This window comes from Sinocyclocheilus grahami, unplaced genomic scaffold (assembly GCF_001515645.1).
Source record: "Sinocyclocheilus grahami isolate Dianchi unplaced genomic scaffold, SAMN03320097.WGS_v1.1 scaffold136.1, whole genome shotgun sequence".
NCBI lineage: Eukaryota > Metazoa > Chordata > Actinopteri > Cypriniformes > Cyprinidae > Sinocyclocheilus > Sinocyclocheilus grahami.
In genome coordinates this window covers 1844622-1867304 of record NW_015505315.1, presented here as the reverse complement: position 1 = coordinate 1867304, position 22683 = coordinate 1844622, and the positions used below count along the sequence as shown (strand labels likewise).

Sequence of the window (22683 nt, the reverse complement as noted above, 5' to 3'; positions counted from 1 at the left end):
AGTAACCACTTGCCGCCTGGCTTTTGGCTTAGAAAGCCATCCCCGGCATGTCAAGCTGGATTCTAAAAACCATGGAATGAGGTTACTCGCTCCAGTTCGCTCGCAGTCCACCTCGCTTCAGCGATATTATTCACACTTTGGTATGGGATAACGCATGTTCTTCGGTCCGAAGTACATTCACTGCTTGCAAAGGTGCTGTGGAAATGGTCCCCTTAGCGAACAGCGAGTCAGGTTTTTACAGCCATTACTTCCTCGTTCCCACGAAAGACGGTGGGCTCAGACCAATACTCTATCTCAGACATCTGAACCCGAGCCCTAATGCTACGGCTTTTCAGAATGTTAACTTGAACAGACTCTCGCGCAAATATGCCCGGGGACTGTTTTCTGTCTGTGGATCTGAAAGATGCTTACTTTCACATCCAAATAGCGCCCCATCACAGATTGTTCTTGAGATTCGCTTTGAGGAAGTGGCCTATCAGTACACAGTCCCTCTGTTGGACTGTCCCTGGCCCCTTGTTTTTTTACGAAGTGCATAGACGCGGCTCTTTCCCCTCTGAGATTGATGGGAATCCGCTATTTGAACTACATCGACGACTGGCCGAATCAGAACGGAAACTTTTCGCTCACAGGTTGTTGTTGCTCAACCACCTAGAGCGTCTTGGGCTGAAAATCAATTCAGCCAAGAGTTTTCTGACTCACAGACAGCGAGTGACTTTCTGGGAACAGTTACAGACTCTGTGAATGTTCAAGCTTGGATTACACTGGAACGCTCCCTGAATATTCAGCGAGTGCAGCATCGTTCAAACCAGGGTCTGCACATCCCCTCAGGGCATCTGGCCTCTTCAATATTGGCTAAAAGCCTGCGTCCCGTCCCAGGCCTAGCACCTGGGCCGCATTCATGTTAGGGTAACCCATCGCTGTCAATGCTGTGGCCCCTTGGACAACTCCCTGCCTGTTTCTGTCAGGCGTGCAGTTGAGAATGACCTCCAGAAGGAAGGTGGTCACAATGGGCGCCTCCAGTTCGGGCTGGGGCGCTCTGAACGAGTGTAATCCAGCGAACGGCTCCTGGTCGACCCACGAGCGATGCCTACATATTAACTGCCTCAAATTGATGGCTGTTTGCTGACCCTGCAAACCTTCCTGCCAGCCTTAACCTGTTAACCTGCACCCCCCATTTTGCACAAGATGCCATACAAGTTCCTAACTTAAAATGGTAACAGTTCCTGACTTCAGTGTGCTACACACACAATTTTGGTGTATTTGGAAAGAAGACCCTTTGGGCTTTACTATCCATCATCCAGAGTTGATAATGCTCAAAAAGATAAAAAGTTATAGACACTGAAGTGCCTTGAAAAAAATTGGGCAACCCTGATTTTTTTTTAAATTTCATATAAAAATACATTAAATCAGTCCTGGAGCAATCCAGAAAAGTAATGGGTTGAAAGTCACATGTCTCATGAGTTTAGATTTCAAATCTGTTCAAAAATTAGATCCCTGCAACCATTTTTCTGAGACTATGTCTAGTCTTTTTTTAACAACCAAAAAGTTTTGTTGTCTGTTGCGGAAGAACAGATGTTCCTCTCGTTGATAGCAGAGGAGCGGATCCAGCGAGCCGAGCCGAGTCGTACCACGCAGTGGAAAAGCGCAAAATGTGTTCTCTCATCCTTGTGGCCCCTCACTGGAGGAACCAAATGTGGTTTCCGGAGATGATCCAGCTGCTATATGCAGCACCGTGGTCAATACCACTGAGGAGAGACCTTCTCTCGCAGATGCAGGGCAATATTTGGCATTCCCAGCCGGAACTGTGGAGCCTTCATGTCATGCCACTCGACGGGAGTCTAGCCAACTCCCAGCGAAAGTCACTAATACCATTTTAGAGGCTAGAGCTCTGTCTACAAGGCGTCTCTATGCCCTAAAGTGGTCAGTCTTCAGTGACTGGTGTTTAGCACGGAACCAGGATCCGGTATCATGTGACGTGTCCCACGTGCTCACTTTTTTGCAGGTGCACCCCTTCCACGCTCAAAGTCTATGTGGCAGCCATCGTGGCGAATCATTCTCTCGAGGCTGACCGGACAATTGGCAGGAATGACTTGGTTGTTAAGTTTCTTAGAGGCGCTCGGCGGTTAAACCTTCCTCGCCCTAGGACGGTGACAGTATGGGACTTGTCTATAGTCCTGAGAGCTCTCAAGAGCTCCCACTTTGAGCCACTTCAAACAGCCGGCTTAAGGGTCATGACACTCAAAACCGCTCTGCTTTTGGCCCTGGCGTCAGTCAAGCGAGTAGGGGATTTACAAGCCCTGTCTGTCAGTGCTTCCTGTCTTGAGTTTGGACCCAATGACTGTAAAGTTGATCTTCAACCGCGCAGCGGTTATATAGCGAAGGTGCTCTCAACTCCGTTTAGAGCCCAGGTCATTTCAATTTTAGCCCTCCCTGGAACGGATGGCGAACAAGGTCCCAACTTGTTATGCCCTGTCCGGGCACTACGAGTTTACATTAAGTGCTCAGAGTCTTTCAGACAATCAGAGCAGCTTTTTGTGTGCTTTGGAGGCCGCTCTAAAGGGCTGCCTGTCACAAAGCAAAGACAATCTCATTGGATAGTAAATGCTATAGCTCTGGCTTATGCCTCAGCTGGCTTGCAATGCCCTTTAGGTGTGAGGGCCCATTCCACCAGAGGAATGGCCTCCTCTTGGGGAGATTTGTGCGGTCGCCGGCTGGTCGTCACTTTCTACCTTTATTCGATTCTAAAATTTGGACGTCTATAAGCGCTACAATAGCCGCGGTTCTTATCCGCCTAATGCTTACCCAACCCCCCCCCCCCCCTCGGGCGGGGAGAGTTATCTCAAGTAGACCTCAGAACGTTCTCGGGTATCTTTGTGGCTCAGGATTATGGAGCCCTCGCTGAGTGTTCCTTGGCTGAGCTCGCAGAGCAGGCTAAGTTCTGCATCTCCTTATAGCACCGCAAGCAGTCATCAAACGACGATGCAACGGGAGTTACCTTTCACTCACGTAACCTCGATTCCCTGAGATAAGGGAACGAGCGTTGCGTAACTGGCCATGCTATAGCTGCACACGAATCGATGGCTGTCGCTTCAGTTGTATGATTCTGATGAGATGGCGCTCCGAGCCAACTTATATAGCGGTCGGCTTCGCCCCTTCTGGTGGGCTCGTGCACCATTGGTTTGTGCAACTACACAAACGTTAACCAATCAGGCTTCAGTAATAGAGTAAACCAGAGTTTCCCCAAGTAGTCGTCAAACGATGACGCATCGCTCGTTCCCTTATATCAGAGAATCAAGGTTACATGAGTAACTGGAGCGTTTACTTGCTACTCGGATTGCCTCAAACAAAACTCTTGAATATCTTTCAAAGATTTGATGCTATAGACTTTCCAAACTGAATCCAGCAACTAGATCTTCCTTGGAGGTGTCAGCTGTAGCAGCTTGCTGCCTTGTAAACAAAACTTGGTTTCCAGGTGGACTGGCAAAGCAGCCAATCAGTCAGATTGGAGCTGTCTGTTTTGAACAGCTCTTGCAATTCTTAAAAAAACATATATCAGAAGGTGAACACCGATTGGGGTCCATGGACGTGCTGCATAAGGCCATCCTACTTGTTAACTTTTTCACAAGAAAGCAATTTAAAGCGGCTTAAACTGGCCTTGAGAAACAAACGTGTTTGATTTGTGTTAACAAAAAAAAAACTTGATTTGACATTTTAAAAGCTTCAGTGAGAGTGAAGTAGTTTCTGAAAGGTTTATTGAGAGTGTCCGTCTCAGCCTTTGCAGTGCACGCATTCAATATGTCTATCACTGTCATTATTAATATATAAAGGTGCTCTTTTAAGTTTATAGAATAGAATTTGAGAACCCATAAAAACCCATTGTGTCTGAATAAACTTGTCCAACCAATGCAAGATTTGCTGTAGTTGCTGCTTATTTTGGCACCAAAACCACATGGTAAAAATTGTAATTTAAAAATGACATTTTGGAAGAGGACCTGTTTTCAGGGTCATGTTAACATTTCACTTGTCAAACTGCTGAATGTGTTAGAAGCTCTATCCTTTGTAGTAGTCACTTAGAATAAAATATTTTTAAATATTTTTACACATCAGCAGAAAATCTTTTAAGTGAACTCGCCATCTATTTAAAGGTGCTGGTGTATGACAATGTACGCTGAGAACTGTGTGTGTGTGTGTGTGTGCGCGCACATGTGAGGCCCCAGACCTGAGTGTAATCAGCCGACTGTACCAGTGGCACTGCTCTAAGTCTGATTAATGAAGCTGTTTATTCCGCACCTCATCAGCCACTGCCAGCGAGCTCTCCACTCCCACAGGGAACACCACTTCACCAAGAAAGAGAGAGAGAGAGAAGAGGGATAAGAGATGGAATGTGTGAGACCTGGAGGAGTGAGATAGGGAGAGGAAAAGGTTTTTTCAAGAGGACGAGGAAAAGGACAAAATGAGAGGCAGAGGACAAAGGTTTACAGCCAAAGCACAAGCTCTTGAATACAGTATCTGCTCTTTATTTCTCCTCAAAGGTCAGCACAAGCACAGATGCCCTAATCGCTTCAAACATCTGTCCCGGCCCACCTCATGACACTGGCTTTAAAACTCAACCACAGGCTCACCCTTTTTTTTCCTTAAAAGGGGTAGGTCAAACTAAAATTAAAACTCCATCATCATTTACTCACCCTCACGTCATTCCAAACCTACATGACTTTCTTTCTTCTGCAGAACACAAAAGATGTTTGAAGAATGTTTGAAACCAACCACAGACTTCCATTTGTATGAACAAAAAAAATGCATTTCTCAAAATATGTTATTTTGTGTTCTGCACAAAAAGGAAAGTCATACAGGTTTTGAATTATGTGAGGGTAAGTAAATGAGGACAGTTTTCATTTTTGAACAATCCCTTTTAAGGGGCCACATTCTGCTTCTTTGCAGCAATTTATTTTTTTCTTTATGCTTCTCTTATAATATTAATCAGATTCATCAAGGTTTATTTATTTAGGTTTTCCATGACCATTTCCATCCTTTCTATGACCTATAATATGAAAAAGGCTGTTTTTGCTACGAAATGTTTGAGACACATGAAAATACCCTCTGTTGTGATTGGCCAAACATCCAATTAAACTGGTTAATGAGAAGCGCCAAAATCACATTTAAATTAAATATTTAAACAAAATTAAAATTATTCGGCAGCAAAATATGACATGACCTGTCCCATAAATGTTTCTTAAAGCATATTTCAGGTTGCTAAGCCAAGGTGCATGTGCAGTACCAAGCAAACATTTCAGGATACAGATCGTTTCTATAAGAACCAGATCTTCTATCAGCAGCTGCAGTGATGCAATGATTTTGCCAATTGTGCCTTGCAGTTTCTCCCATTCATAGTAATATGGATGAACTGTCATCATCTGTCATGCAGCCCTGCCCACACTGAAAAATCATTGTTTAAAAATCCATTAAACATCAAATATGTGCTTATTGGCTGCAATATTGTATTTCCCAACAATTTGATTTCTGTGTGGACAGACCAGTTTTAGAGTACTTACATAAAGAATTGAACTTGTTATCTTAAAAGAGTAAATAAAATGTTTTCCATGCTATGACCGTCTCTTCTTGCATTTTCTCACTCTCGCACACCTGAAGCATTGACTGCTGCATATGAAAGTCTTACAAAAATAACACAGGGCTGTTACATGCGTCTTGCTCCATCTCCATAACAACACTGTTTCACAGCTGGGCTTGTGTTTAATATGTCAATACATTGAGCTCATGGGTTACGGTTTCACACGTGTATTCGATCTCCTTGGTTCAACTGTGCTTTTGTCGGTATCCTTCCATCCAGGGTCTATTGTTATAATCTCCTTGCTGCTTTCTTCCTCACTTCCAAGTTTGTTTGATTAAGGTTCGGCAAAGTCTCTTACTGTGCAATAATGTGTGGCAGGACTGAATGAGGAGCCGCTGCTGCCAGCAAGATGGCGCTGGTCCAGTTCTCTTTCTGTCACAGGGATCTATACTTCCACCTGTTGATGATGGCTCTCACACTCAGTGCAGTACTAGCTTACTTGAATCAGAATCACACTGGCAAAGCAAGGAGGTCTGGTCATTTTGTGAAATAACTAATGATCTCTCTCTCTTTATCTCTCTTTCTTTTCTCACAGATTTGTTCCTCACCACCAAAGATGGATTTGAGACCTGGATCAATAAGGTAGATTAGAGCATTACTTCCTGCCCTTTAATCTATAACACTAGTGTATTATCATTGAGGAGGCAATTCCCACTGCTTGCAGTCATTTATTTGCATGAGCTGTCAATGTTGTATTAGCGAAAATTCGCTAAAGAATTATACAAATCAGGAAACGCTACAAAACAAATGAGCAGTTTGCATGGCGATAGCAAATCTTGCGGATTGGTTCTAAGTGCTCTCTTATGGAGGATGCAGCACTTGGACTTTCTCCATTTGGCACACTTTACCAAGACTGTAGAATGTGCTCTATCACAGCGATCGTGACACCTGAATTGGCTTTTTAAAACACTAAAAGTGTGTTCGACTATGTAGCATGTCTGGATATGCACCTAGTGTTCCTTTCCATCATTTGATTAATAATTGCAATGATCAATATAAAATTAGCACAAGCATTTCTTTAAAACATTTTCTGTGTTGGTTGCGTGACATTTAAAAACATTAAAAATTAACACGTTTACATTAAAAAGAATAACAATAAGTTAATTTAAATAACCACAGCAGTATTTCAACACATTTAGTGCTTAGTTGAACTGGATTGCGGGTGGTTAGTTTAGACAACACTGCTTTTGCATTGAAATGCATATTAATTCTTATTATCAGGGTTGAAAACAATTGTGCTTCTTACATTTTTGTGGAAATTGTGGTAATATTTTCAGGATTCCTTGATGAATAGAAAGATCAAGTGGTCATTTTTGATTCATTTTAAAGGGGATGTCTAATGCTTTTTCATGCATTCTGATGTATTTACACATGGCGGCGGCAGTGGCAGCAACAATAAAGTTACGCCTTCTTTCTTTGCGTGAACATTTGGGCGGTGTTATGCGAATCTTCCCACATCATGATGTAGACATGTGGGGGCCTGTTTAAACGAGGCATTTTAGGAGGGTGTGGACCAGTCTTAACTTTGATAAAGAATATCTCTTTGGGTTTGAGACTTTAGTCTTTGCAACTTTAGGGATCTTATCTATTCACGAACAGCTTGTAACACACCAAAGAGAAAGGAAAACTTGAAATCGCATCATATGACCCCTTTAAAAACGAGTTGATCATATGACAGAGTATTTCTATGCCAAATACACTCCTTCAGGGTTCGGAAAGTGTTTTTTGAGTATGGCCCTGTATGACGTCATGAAGGGTGAAAATGCTGCAATGCTACTCTATAGGTACTCAAGATTAACATGAGATTGGCAGATTGTGTCATGTCCCCTTTAATGCATCCTTGCTGAATAAAAGTATTATTTTCTTTCCAAAAAAATCGTACTGGCCCCGAACTTTTGAACAGTAGTGTAGATAATAGAATGAGAATGAAACAGTATCAGGAGCGAAGGATATGTACCCTCTCGTATGTGTTGTCCTCCTAACGTCTAGGTCACAGCTCCACCAAACAGTCAGAGTTGTTTTAAAGGGGTGGTTTTTTTTTTCTAGGCCTGATTGTGTTTATGGGGTGCAGTCTAACATGTGTTACTGCTTCGTTTTTTAAAAAAGGCATTATTTTTCACATAATTTACCTTTATTCTACACCGCTCTGTCCCTTCTCCTATAAATGCGCTGATGATTTCCTGGTTTTATGAAGCCCCTCCCTCAGAGATATGCAATGGGCTCTGATTGGTTAGCTGGCCCAGTGTGTTGTGATTCGCTTAACTACCAGAGCACGTCTAAACATCACGACCCTCGCCTCAGTGGCATGTGCTCCGGTTGTATTGTAAACAATGACATCACCAATATTGCTTATCAATTTGAGCCCGATTGAGACGCAGAGGATATTAGTGAAGAGGATCGCGCAGAACCTGTGCAAGCACACGGCTCTTAATGGTATGTTTTTTGTTTGTTGTTGTCTCATACTTTTAGATATGCTGTTATTTGTAAATGCTTCTGCTTATGTTAGTTTTTAATATATGGTTTTATCCTGATTAAAGCTTTAATACAGCACGGCAACCATGTGCGTGTCCATGTTTAACACTTTTCATACCTATGTGAAAAAATATCTGTCTGTCTATACACACAAAGTGTATATAATTATAACAGTTCATTGAAGGAGCTGTGACGAGTTGATGACCTGAATGAGAGAGAGAGAGATGCAGAGCAGAGTGTGTGCAAAGCAGGGGATGCGAGGAACAGGATTAAGAACCGCTGCTTTAGAACATTGATTTTGAAACTTGTGAATCCATTAGAATCGTTAGAAGACAGAATCGCAATTCATATATGAATAGATTTTTTCATGCACCCCTACTAGTTTTGACGGCATGGCAACAGCTCTTCCTCTTCTCTAAAGCAGCGCAACATGGCCATGCCCCCTTTGTTGCATGTTCCCGGGGGCGGGGTTTATCTGGGTTTTTTACACAAACCTGGGAACTAACTCGCTGTAGTCCCTACCAGCCGTTTTTGTAGGCATTTAAAAGACGATATCCCCGTTTGCATTGAACTTTCAGTGTCGTAACTTTGCAGAAATTGTTTATGCTCAAACAACAACATTACACACTACCTAACTTTAAAAAAGTTGCAATCAACCACCCCTTTAATGTGTAAGAGCCTGAAGAACAAAGATCCAAAGGTCAAATTAGAGTTAGAAAATAGAGGGAAAGAAAGGAGGGCTGTAAAAAAGAAAGTGTGCTGACAGGCAGCAAGATGGATGGAAAGACTTAAAGTGGAGAAAAACTTGAAAAATCAAAGGTGAAGAAGTGAAGGAAGTTGAGACAGATTTTCATAAAGGAGCATCTCTGAGCAGGTGGGAAACTACAAAAATAGCAGATGATAAATAGTTGAACAATGCGAGCGAGCAAGAGAGAGATAATTGCAATGTGCCACAGTGACCCAAGCCGACTGTAAAAGGTCAGTGGTGCATAGTCTCGAAGCACCGCAGCTTTTCCGGAAGCATTTCCACTGCCCTCTATTCTCTTCCAGCGTCGCATGAGTCTGTGATGCTCCGCCGCTGATGGTGCTTCAGAGATACAGAGGGAGGGAGTCCAGTTAGATCGCCTCTCCTCCTCCTGCAGGGCTCCTCATCATTTCATTCTGAGAGCGAGAGGCTGGTGACAGAAGTGCAGGGATGGATACAATGACATGCTGTGAAGAAAGACAGGCAGGGTGGAAATAAAGAAAAGGAGGAGATAAGTGGGTGGATGATTAAAGAGGGGGAGCGATGGGCAATTGCTAATCACATCTGAGGACGCAGCCATTTTAGACTCTGCTTAGTTCGTATTCCTTGAAAGAGGCTTAAGGGATCTGAATGAAAAACAGCTGATTGGTGACTAGTCTTTGATTACTGACTCTTACACACATAAACAAACACACAGCACCCCTCAGAATCATACTTGTGCACACACACACATACCTCACAGGGAAGTGTCTCCCAGTAAAACCGTAGTAATCCAGCCACTATTTACTGTGAGGGTTTGGAGTTAACAGTTTTTGGTCACAGGCCAGTGCCCTGTGCTTCCTGTAGCACACTCTGTTTTAATTACTTTCCTCTTGCTCTCCTTAAACACTTATTCCCAGCCATGATTATACACACACATACCTCACAGGGAAGTGTCTCCCAGTAAAACCGTAGTAATCCAGCCACTATTTACTGTGAGGGTTTTGGAGTTAACAGTTTTTGGTCACAGGCCAGTGCCCTGTGCTTCCTGTAGTACACTCTGTTTTAATTACTTTCCTCTTGCTCTCCTTAAACACTTATTCCCAGCCATGATTATACACACAGCACACAACACACAGCAGCTCCAGTGTTTGTTTAAATTGAAAAGCTTCAGCTGTAGACTGCATGCAAAGTCATTACTGTAATACAAGACGCCATCAGTCATTTTAGCAGCTAGAAGGAGCCACCCGACCAAACAAACAAGCTAGAAAAAAATTAGCCCTCTGATTCTTTAGCTCGGTGAATTATTTGTTTTTCCCAGCGCTCAAGTTACAGAGTTAGCCCACCGTTTGGTGAAAACACCATGACTGTGTAATTATGGCTGCCCTTGTAGCATTAATGCGTCCTCACACGTTCACCGGTTGAAGTTACGCCTGCTCGCATGTCAATCGCTTGTGATCCCAATCATGGCTGCCGCACCAAAACTCAATCAGTGCACTGCGGCACTTAAACACGCATTTTGTCGCTTGCACAGGAGCCACACAATCAACCTGCAGTCTGTATTTACAATCTAAAGCCTCAATCAGAGCCTCTTTATGTGCTCCCTTTACAATATGTATATACTACCAGGGGCTTCAGATCTCTGTGGATGAATATGGAGTAGATAGTAACGTTGTGTTCCTGTCAGCACACATGGTAGCTTAAGTTCCTCTTTTATCCCAGCATACATAGCATTCAAACAGTAAAACAGCAAGGTCATGGGTTTGATTTCCAGGGAAAGCAAGTGCTGATGAAATGTGTACCTTGAATGCATGTCGCTTTGGATAAAAGTATTTGCAAAAATGTAACATTCATGTGATCGTTTTGAGAAATGTGTGCTTCTATATGTCATCAACAAATATCTCTATTCTTGGGCTGCACAATTAATTGTATTTAAATCATGATCACAATTGATTTTTCTCAACCGTAATTGTCTGCAATATTGGCCCACTTGTTATTTATGCTGAATTTTTATTTTTTTTTTCATTTTCATTTGACATTTCCATTATTTTGCATTGGTAACAAGCCTCCACAAACGTTCAAGCTTGGGTTTGCCATATGTTAGCAGTTTAAATGCCACAATCAGAGCTTTTCTTAAATATAGATACATTTTCCACCCAGTGTTTTATGCAATTTCCCAATCTGGCAAACGTGTGCTCTCTCTGCACTTTAAAAAAAATAATAATAATAAAAAAAAGACTGAATTTCTGAAAACAACAACAAACTTGTATGTTGGAGTTTAGCGATCTCCATTTTGATGTTTTCATCAAATTAATGTGCAATACAGCCAGTCTTACTTCCTTCACAAAAGTTGCTTGTCTTTATGTGCTCTGACTATGTCTGTGACATGAATTTATTGAGCAACCGCATTTTTTATTTTTATTTTTTTAATAGAAAACTGTTAATGTAATTTGGAACTATTGGAATTAATATTATGAATTTCACTGTGTTAGATTTTGAGAGAAGCTACTTGAGGTTTTACCAGTTTTCATAAAGTATTGAATGGTTTTAGAAGTAAATTCGAAAACTAGATGTGGTAGAATAAACCCTGCATATGAGTTGACACACTCTTGATTTGTGCTTATTTGAAAGTGCAATAATTCTGATAAAAAAAAAATCAAATGAGAATAATCATGATTAATAATCAAGGTTATAATTTTTGAGAAAAATGATTGTGATTATTACCTTCACCATTATCGTGCAGCCATGCCTGTGTGTTCTGCATACAATACAATATATTTAAAATACCAGCATATAGTGAGACCAGAGGGAGGCTGATGTATTCTGTCCTTCTCTATTTATTTACTCTGAAGTTTTCTCTCTGCTCTACTTGTTAAACAGGCATTTAACATGGTTATGGCACAGCAGCAAGAGCTTTTTTGTTGAAAAACAACAATTAATTAATGCTATTCACTCCATAAATCTCTTAAAATGCGTAGCGCCTATTATAACAGAATGCTTTCTGTTTGCTAATGATCGTCAAACTGCGAGGCTCAGCATTTAGTAAGCATTAGCAAAACGCCTCAGTCCAACAGCCCTCAGAGAATGTTATGGCACATCCTCTTTTATAGCTTTTACAATTCCAATAGTGCTGCCTGGCCATTTTTAACTGCCTGTAGAAGGGAAGATCAGAATGACTGTAAAGCATTTCCTGTCTATAAGATAATCTAAATTAAGGCCCAGACCAACAGAAACTTGAATAATAATTTGCAAATATTTGTGCATGATCTGACTTCAGGTTAGCTGCTATGTGTTTGGAGGGTGGTTTAAGTCCGCAAAATTGCTAATATATTTATGTCATAGACTCATAGTATAGTTCACCCAAAAATGAAATCCACTGTTGTGTTGTTCTGAAACTTTCTTTCTTTATTCTGTGGAACTCAAAAGAAGAGATTTTGAAGAATGTTTTTTTGTTAATGCATTGAAAGTCGATCACAAAAAAGAGATGTTTTTCAAAATATCTCTGTGAGAAAATCATACAGGTTTTCAAACTTTCATTTTTGGGTGAACTATTGCTTTGAGGAGACCTGCTATATATGTAATAAGCCTTAGCAAAATTAGAAGTGCTTAGAAATGAAAATTTACGTTTCACATGTGATATTTTCTCTAAATCATTTTAATTGTGAAACATCAATAAATTTATTGTCACTGCCCCTTAAGAACATTGATTCTATCTAGCCATTCTCCAGGAATACACACACAGTTACTCACAACCCCCTGAGGCCAACATGCCACAGTTACAGCCCCTTCCTATTAACATCAGTGTTCAATCAATCCAATGAGACAGACCCTGTAACTCAACATGGCCTCATTCTACTCTGAGAAGATTAGGGTGAGCAAGTCAAGTCACCATTATCTTTACATAAGCCACAATCACATTACAGTTGAACTGCCTCCCGCAATCATACACCAATCGATATTATTCATGACCGCAAGATGCGTGCCTGCAGTTTCAGAGCGAAGGCTCAAGGGAGTTTTCAGTGGAGATAGATAAACACTGTCCACACAGAAGTAAGGAGGCACTTGAGTTTTGTGCTTCATGAGAATTATGAACAAATCCCTCAGGCCAAGAGCTGCCGCATAAACCATCTTCGTTTATCAAGTGGGACAACCACTACAAAAAGACGAATAACACACCTAGTCCATTATGGTGCCAAATGTGTCTGTTTTTTAAAGAATGCATATATTTTAGAATATTTTATAAACACAATTGAATATTTTATATATTATAAGATTAAATAAATGTGCCGCCTCAATGTTTCATGTGACCCAGTTTGTTTCATTACAAAACCTTTCATTTTTATTATTTAAAAATAATGTTAGAAGCAAGATTCACAGAGACTTTTTTTATATATATATATATATATATATTTTTTTTTTTTCTCCTATTCCCCTCTCAAATTGTGATCCAAAGCAGTATGTGTCATCACATATAAAGAGACCAATTACCACCCTGCCATCTTGGTTTTGAAAGACTTTGAAAGCTGACAGAAATGCTGCATCTGGCCAAGCTGAAGTGATTAGACCGAGGTGTTTTGTGCTGACTGAGGCTCAGAAGGTACTGGAGGTAATGAAGCGATTTATGGTCAGTTACAGGTTGGTGGGAGTGGAGGGTGGAGTGATCTTGTGTTGGAGAAAACACACTGGAACTCAGAGAATGACAGGGAAACACATGCTGTTGGAGTTAAACATTTAGTTAAACTGCTTTACATTACTTTATTTCTATATCAATCTACACATTATACACCATAATAACAAAACAACAAATGAATTTATGAAATCTTTGGCAATTTATTTAAAAAAAACATTGTGTAAGTATTCATACTCTTTTCTGTGACACTTAAAATTTAGCTCAGGAGCATGTCAGTTTTGCTGGATCATCTTTGAGATGTTTCTACACTTTGGTTGGTGTTAACTTGTGCCAAATTCAATTGATTGAACATGACTTGGTAAGGCACATACCTGTAAATTAGGTCTAACAGCTGAAAAAGCATATCAGAGCAAAAACCAAGCCATGAAGTCAAAGCAATGGTCTGCAGGATTTTGTTGAGCAAAAATCTGGGGACGACTACAAAACATTCTGCTGCATTGAAGCTTCACAGGAGCATGTGACCTCCATAATGGAAGAAGTTGGGAACAACCAGGACTCTTCGTAGAGCTGACCAAACTATCCATGATTATAGAGTATATGGAGATGGGAGAAACTTGGAGAAGGACAAACATCACTGCAACACTCCACCAGTATGGCCTTTATGACGGCATGGCCAGACTCAATCCTCTCCTCAGTGAAGACACATGAAAACCCACTAGGAATTTAAAGAAGAAAAAAAACACCTAAATGATTCTCAGACTGTGAGAAACAAGATTCTCTGGTCTGATAAACCTCAATTACAAACAATAATGTCTTGGATCACCTGACCAAGACTGTCCCAGTGGTGAAGCACGGTAGTGGCAGCATCACGCTGTGGAGGGTGTTTTTAAGCGGCAAGGACTGGGGGACTTGTCAGGGTGGAAGGAAAGATATCCATAATGAAAAGCTAGTTCAGAGTGCTCAGAACCTCAGACTGGGCAGAAGGTTCCCCTTCCAACAGAACAATAGCCTTATTCACACAGCTAGGACAATGCAAGAGTGGCTTATGGCCAACTTTGTAAATGCCCTTGAGTGACTCAACCAGCTAGGACTTGAACCCAGACAAACGTCTCTGGAGAAACCTTAAAATGACAGAGCCATCCAGCCTGACAGAGCCTAAGAGGATCTGCAAAGATAGACAGAAAATACCCAAATGCAGATGTGCAATGCTTGTTGCATCATACCGACAAAAAAACTTGAGGCGGTTACAGTGAATGGGGCTTCAGCTCCAAGTACCGAGTATAAATACTTATGCAATATAATTATTTCAGTTTTTTCCTTTTTAAAATTTTTTCTCCAATAAAAAGCTTATTAACTTTTAATAAAGTTATCTCAAATCAGTTTTTCCTTTGTCTTTATGGTGTATGAAGTGTAGATTGATGTGGGGAAAAAAGTTATTTAAAGCAGTTTAACATAAGACTGCAGCTTCATGATGGTGATATACATCTAAAACAGTATAGCTCTGGGTCTCAGCTTCTCTTTGTTCTGTTGGTGTCCTTCCTTCTGTTCGTTTCATTCTCGTTCATTCTGACATGTTCTTCTACGTGTCTTCTCTATCCGTATCCTGTAAGACATGTAATGAGCATCTGCCACAACGAATGATGAATGACTCATCATTCAATAGTAATGTGGCTTTGATCTGGTCCTTGTCAAATGTATGTCTCTCTACTGTCTACGTCACGTTATTGTGGTGGACAGTCAGTGCGCTGTACAGCATTTTTGTGTGGAGGCCTGTGTTCAGCATGTAGGCTGAGTCTCCCAGGCTTTTCTGAAGCTCCTGTCTTAGTGGGTTTCCAAGATGCGCTTTGATCACCGGTGCCATGCTGTGCTCTGACTTATACGGGCTAATCAATGTGCACAGTAGCCTTACCCTGCCCTCTGACCCCTCCGTACTCCAATTAGCCATCATTCTGTTACCCCTGCTGCCTACCTGCCAATCACCTTCAGTCTACACCTACACCGCACGTCTGCCGTCTGTTACCTCCTGCTCTCTCTGCCCCGCTGCCTCGTGCGCTGTCAATCAGATTGAAACTTCCCCTTTAAATTCAGCTGGTCAGGCTGTCAGACCACACATTTGTTTTGTCTTGCTGCATTGTCTCGTAATGTCCATCAGGAAGTACAGACACCCAGCAATGATCCCTAACCCGTGTCAGTACAGGCTTCCTCTCATTCATGCCCACAGTGGCTGATGCACTAAATTATTAGCTCTGTTCTGACGGATCCGCTGAGGCGTTTTTTCTTGCTGCTCAAGGACAGGATTCTCTTTCTACAGTTGTAAACTCTGCATGAAAGGAAATGTACTTTTTAAATGAAATGAAAGCGTGTGTTTTAATCCTGTTAAATCTTTCTGTTCATTAGGATGGGAACTTCGCCCAAACCCTGTCTGTAAAGGCACCGGAGAATGCTAAGAAAGTGGGTCAATCTGCATTCGTAGACTTCGGTGAGTAGTAGCATATCGCTGTGTGCAGCCCATTTGTGTTATGTTTAGAGGTGGCATTACATGCATGCACTCCAGTACAACCAAACACTGGCTGTGATTTCTGGGATAATTCATGCATATAATGCTCAATTCTTATGCAGTTCCGAATCTGAAAGTAGCCCTGAGTTTCTAACGGCAATACATGCGCAACACAGAGTTTCAACGCACACACATGGCGCCAAATTGAATATTAGCTCCTGTGGGATCCTATTAAATATTAACAATACAAATTTCCCCTTTCCAAAAGCATCCCACTGATAGCAGGGATGGCACCGGCAGTGAAATCTCACATAACATAAATGATTGATAAGCAAAGTGAAATGACCTAAGACTGAATGTGTTCAAGTGAGCTGCATCTCAGGAGCTTGGCCTTTATATTCAAAGCTAACTGATCTGACCAAACAAGAGCCCTTCTCTGCACTCTTTAATCTGTTTCCTCTGATCTCTTTCTCTTGTCATTTTGGAAAATGTCACTTCAAGCTGTTATGGTGTTTTCACAGCAAAGAGCTTCAAAGGATGTGAGTTTTAAGCAGGATGGAGGTTTTCATTTGACTCCCAATCAGTCAGGTGGTTATTATGCGTTTTGAGGACTGTAGGCATCAGGGTTATTATAGTTAACTGAAATTAAACCGTAAAAAAAATGTACTTGAAATAAAATAAATGTTAACGGAAACAAAAAAAGATTTCATTTCAGTTTTGATGTACTAAAATAACTTAAGATGAAAATTAATAAAAACTAAAGACATAAAAGTAATGAAATGGCAAAAACACAAAATTACTAAAACTTTAATCAAAATTAAAATGAAAATAGAAATTTTAAAAATAAAGACGTATTCAAAATAATACAAAACTATAATAGTATTTCAATTATACTAAAATAACTTTTTTTTAAGCAGCTGTTGAATTCCTGTTATGTCATTTTCTTTTATTCTTCATTTTCTGCCGTTAAATTGGCATGAACTACTGCACCCTTAGGTGTAGTACTTTTTTGGGGGGGGGGGGTCTCCATTGACATGAATGTTTAGCACTGGGAATGTAGCTGACGGTGATGACATCCCTTAAATATTTTCATACTGAATTGCAATTAGCCTTCTTTCTTGCATTTATTTGCATACAGAATCATTAGCCGCCTTTTGAATGCACTTTTTTAATGTAAAAAGTTAAGAACGGACACCGACTGAATGAGACTTCCGGTATCATTCACTTCCAGTTGTAAAATCAGCCTGTAATACTGCTTTACATTGCAAACAGATTTTTTTAATCATACTATTTTAAAGTATTATCTAATTATAAACACACTGGTTTGTAGCGCAAATAGTTTTACTATTTACTGCACTTTCAGGTTCAAGTTTTTTACCAATAAGTTATTTACCAATTCATCAGCAAAGCTGCTAATGAGGCGTAAGTCTTGCAGATTCAAATAAATTAGCTTATTTCCACTGTGCAAAATAAGGTCCATAGGCCGGCCTGAGAATAACAACAAGAAAGCAAACAACCTTCTTAAGGCTGGAATATACTACACGACTTTTAAAATCTGACCAGATTTTAAAACACTGGGCATCTTATTCTTACCGACTTCGTAATAGTCACAGGGGAAAAACTGGCCATCATACACTAAACAACTGAGGATCACACACTACCAGACGTTACTACCAGTTGTTTCAATCACAACAAACTCATGCAAAAATGCGTGCCTTGTTGCTAGGAGATGTGTGACAAATGAAAGTGATAGGTGTTCTAAAATCGGTAAAAACATGTTTGATATCCTCCAACTGGATGGAATTATAGTCTGAAGCTAAAAAATCAGAGTCTGACACCATCATACACTAACATAATTTTCTATGAAATTTGTCAACTCAAATCTGCAGACTGGCTCTGACTTTTGCCAACTAGAATCAACTTCTCTAGACAGTAAATCGGCGGAAAATCGGGGCAAAAATCGTGTAGTATATTACCGCCTTTTAGTTTTAGGAAAGACAAGCCACCACAAGTATTAGTGCCACCACAGCTATTAATGCCGTTTTATAGTGAACAGCAGCTGAGATTTTCATTATGTGACACTGGAAGGTGACAAATTAATCATATATGAGATCAAACAAATTCATTGTGTTTCACTTAAATGCAAAAGAAGGCTGTATTTAATTTCCCATTCTAAAGGTAACCTTGAAATATAACCTCATGTGTAGGTGAAATCTGTGTTACACTATGTTCTGGTGTTCAAGCAATGCTGTTTGCCTGGTAAGCAGGATGTTGGGACATACATGGCCTTTGTAAGCTGCCCTATGATTATGACATCTTAAACCTTTGAGGTGCATCGTCTCTGACCTTTACTGCTTCCCAGAAATGATGTCACAGTGACGGTCTGGAATGCAAAGCGAGAGGTTGGGTGAGTTGAAAACAAATTCATTGTGTTTCACTTAAATGCAAAAGAAGGCTGTATTTAATTTCCCATTCTAAAGGAAACCTTGAAATATAACCTCATGTGTAGGTGAAATCTGTGTTACACTATGTTCTGGTGTTCAAGCAATGCTGTTTGCCTGGTAAGCAGGATGTTGGGACATACATGGCCTTTGTAAGCTGCCCTATGATTATGACATCTTAAACCTTTGAGGTGCATCGTCTCTGACCTTTACTGCTTCCCAGAAATGATGTCACAGTGACGGTCTGGAATGCAAAGCGAGAGGTTGGGTGAGTTGAAAGATATATATAGAGAGAGAGAGAGAAGGAGCTGTAGACTGTGATTTAGGATGATAAATGATGTTGGGGATGGAAAGAGACGTGCATGCTAGAGCAGCCCTATTCTCCATGTATGCGCCGTCGTACCCGAGTCAATAATAGTGGCTCACACAGAAAAAAGGCTTTATTGGATTAGTGTCAGGTGCTTGTTCTGGAGACAGGAGTGTGAAGATCTTTGCCGAACCCCAATGATCAACATCTGTCTACGCTTTGTCCTTTTCCATCTTCCTTTTCTGTTTTTAGGTTCCCTCCAAAGCTTTTAACTTCCTTTACCACATGCGCATTTCACCACCGTCTAGAACTTGCACGCAGGCATCAAACTGTCGGCACCAATTAGCTGCAGTAGTGTGTGAGTGTAGGAGCCTGTAGAGTCATTATGAGATGATTTGGTGTGAGGAACAGGCTGTAGCTTCATGATGGTGAACGTCTTTGACAGGATAGAGTGTGGCAGCGGATGGACACTGGGGGTGAAGACAAAAACAAACCATTTCCAGCAGCATTCTCACCCCCTCACACATACATGCAATACAGGTGAATCATAGCGATGCTGCTCCCATTAAGTGGGTGGTAATGGGAAGTGAATGGCTTCCTTTGAAGCCAAAAACACATTCTGACATTATACGTTCGGTTGGCTTGAGTGGGCACTGAAAGCATAGGTCCCGCCGCGTGTCGCTTTCTATAAACAGCAGAAGGCTTGGCCCTCGGGGACGTGGGTTTGGTTTAAATGGTTTAATTGTACTGATCATCAAAGCAGCAGCCTTGATTTATGCTTTTGTTCTACCTTTTTAACTGCTAATGTTTGAATCGGCATTTAATTAGGGAAAAAAATTTGGGTTTGCGGCACCTGCGAGCAGAGATACGTGTTAAATTTGACCTTCGGTGAAAGAAATCGTGAGTGCGAGGCACTTCAAAGCCTCATTTTAAATGAACGGAATGAAAGGAACGTGGTATGCGGTGAAAGGTATATGTTGTTCCCGAGAAGTGAGAGGAGGTGGGAGGAAGGTGGGAAGAGAGTCAGAGTATATGTGCGAGGGAGGGAGAAAAGGGAGGGTCCGCTTGTTTGATTTGAAATGGGTGTTATTCTGATCACACTCCTGGCTGTCAGTTATGGCACGGCTCTCTTCTCCGTCCCGCACCTAAGTGGCAGATCAAAGATACACCCCAGTGACCTTCTTCTCTCAGCTCCTCTCCTCTAGTGCACTCTCTCTCCGTCAGTATTCTCCAGCCATCCTTCTCTGCTCCAAACACTCCAGCAAAACAGTTATGGCAGTCACTGCATGTATTGCAATCATATCAAAATAGGTGCATGTCATTTACCACAGTTTAAAGTGCTGGAAAAGCTTTAAAATGCACCTTGAAAGTGCTTGAAAAGTGCTTGAATTTGGAAAAGGTGTAAGAACCCTGTATCATACACCCGGCGCATGTGTTTTTTGCTAGTATCATCACGACACAGTTTTCATTTTCACGTCCTGCACCACCCATGGGCATGCTGGTCTGAAAACGAGGTGTGTTTAGGCGCATTGTTGGCACGTTTTTGAGGCAATTGAAATAGACTGCGCCATTGACCAACTAAAACCTGGTCTAAAGTCAATGGTGCAATTTTTTTTGTTGTTTAAAGAGCGCATTAGTAATATGCGCCTATAGGGAGGTCCACAACACGTGTACACTTTGCTTATTACACACACAGGGCAGCAGCACACAAACATTTTTAAATATGAAAAATTAAAGGATTAAAATGTAAAAGGTTATTATTATTGTGTACATAAATATAAGAATGCCTACATGTCATAATGGATAGCCTTGGAATCCGGCTTGTCCCGTAAATGGTCTTCTCACACTCTTTAACCTCGTGCACAAACAGATCCTTGCAAGTTTCCTTGCTAGAGAAGCATTTTTCTGCTTGCAAATTCTGCCATGTAATTAGCGAATCCACCATGGCGCAAGAGGAACTGGCTTTTAAAGGGAATGGGAGATGAGACTCTGATTGGTTTATTGCACGTTACACCCAAAGCACACCCATTACTCATTAAGAGAATAGGGACAACCCCTTTAGACCATTTTCCTGTCATTAAACTAGCAACAGTAGATTCTGACATGCCCTAAGTGCACCTGTGCTGTGTGCTTTAGACCATACGCTTATATCATTAAAATAGGGCCCTACTAAATGGAGTAATGGCTGCAGAAAATGTAGCTTTGCCATCACTGGAATAAATTGTTTCAAAATATATTAAAATAGAACATTTTAAATTGTAATATTTCACAATATTATTGTTCTTGCTATATTGTTGGTCAAATAAATGCAGCCTTCTTTCAAAAACACGCCGACCCCAAAGTCTTGAATGATAGTGTAAAATAGGGGGAAATTTGGTGCTGTTAAAGGAATTGTTGCAGAGCCGATCCTCCCTATACGCAAAATATGCAAGCTGCGTAGGGCCCCCGAAACACCAGGGGGCCCCCTTGCTCTCAAACATGATTTAATTTTAAGCTTCGTTTTTGAATTTGGCCAGTGGTTATGAAAACATAAATGATTATTTCTTTTAATGCGTTCCACTGTCACCCTTTATAAATAAAAATCAGTCAAATCATGTAATGTGAATGTCGTACAGTCTTGCTCAAGACTAAAAAACGAGTTGAAAGCGTACCGAGCCGCGGAAGAGACACTGTTTCTCAAGCACTTTCCGCGAGCGCAATTCGAGACAGAGTGAAACGCGGACAAATGCATTTCATTTATTCGTTCATAACCACTCATACACCACATACTAAAATTCCATTCAGAATCCAGATGAGGCTTGATCAGAATGGCAAGAGTCACACCCTTCAACACATGTACAGTGCAAAAGTATTATAATTCATGAATGTGCACTGTCAGAATGTAGTCAGTCTTGACATGGATGTGTCATTATGAATGCACAACATATGTTAGACAAAATTCTCCATCTGCTCTATCAGGATGGTAATTGCTCTTTTCATTTTTTTTATATGTGACAGCCAAATGCATTATTCATTAGCTGAATGATAGTCAATACTAGGGCACTGTCAGGAAGGTAGCGAATGGCAGAGATGTCCTCTTTTACCATTTTTTTTTCTTGCTTGAAATTAGTGTCACATGTAATGTGATGTGGCATTTAACTCCCAGTCATCATGACATAAACAAGTTTGTGTGTGTCATGGAGGGCTTTTGCTGTTTTTCTACAGCTACTAGACGTGTGCTTGTGTACTATATAGCAGGAAGCTGAAGTCATTAGTGGCAATAAGCAACTGAACTTTTACCATTTTTTTTTCTTGCTTGAAATTAGTGTCACATGTAATGTGATGTGGCATTTAACTCCCAGTCATCATGACATAAACAAGTTTGTGTGTGTCATGGAGGGCTTTTGCTGTTTTTCTACAGCTACTAGACGTGTGCTTGTGTACTATATAGCAGGAAGCTGAAGTCATTAGTGGCAATAAGCAACTGAATCGTACTCCTACTGTACGCTTACACATGCTTTGATTGTCAAACAGACACACACAGTCGAATTCAGTCTCTCCTTCTGCTAACGTACTGAGAGAGAAAGCTCTTAAAATACAGAAAACAAAAGCAGCATAGATTGTTTATCTCAAGAATGGAAGGCAGCTCCACTCTGATTGTTGGTGATAAAGGGATACTGTATATATGAGGTTTTGCTTATATTGTATAGAACAAACATCCCTACTTTTAAGTCAGCAACACTGTGGGGATCAGCACACACAAAAAATGGCTTATTTAACATACTAAGTACTGTATTAATTCAAACTGGAGGTTAGTATTTTGCTAAATATTTTTTAGGGCTATGAGAGATAAGTTGATAACCGAAGATATTAATTAAAAATATTTACACAACAAAACACAATAAAAATAACACATTGACTGAATGACTTTATTCGTTTCATTTTGTTTTCCAAAGACTGGTCAGAGTTATTTTATTCTGTTCGTCTCTCTTTTCTTGCAGCATATA

The 22683-nt window shown here is 40.7% G+C and overlaps 1 protein-coding gene across 1 annotated transcript in view; it reads left to right on the top strand.

The window, feature by feature from the left end:
• The window catches only part of LOC107591035 (T-cell immunomodulatory protein-like), a 158985-nt gene that overhangs the window by 31518 nt on the left and 104784 nt on the right, over positions 1 to 22683 (top strand). Inside the window, exons 7-8 of the mRNA XM_016280039.1 lie at positions 6162 to 6208; positions 15850 to 15931. Coding sequence (XP_016135525.1) covers positions 6162 to 6208; positions 15850 to 15931 — 129 coding nt within the window. The remainder of the gene's footprint in view (positions 1 to 6161; positions 6209 to 15849; positions 15932 to 22683) is intronic.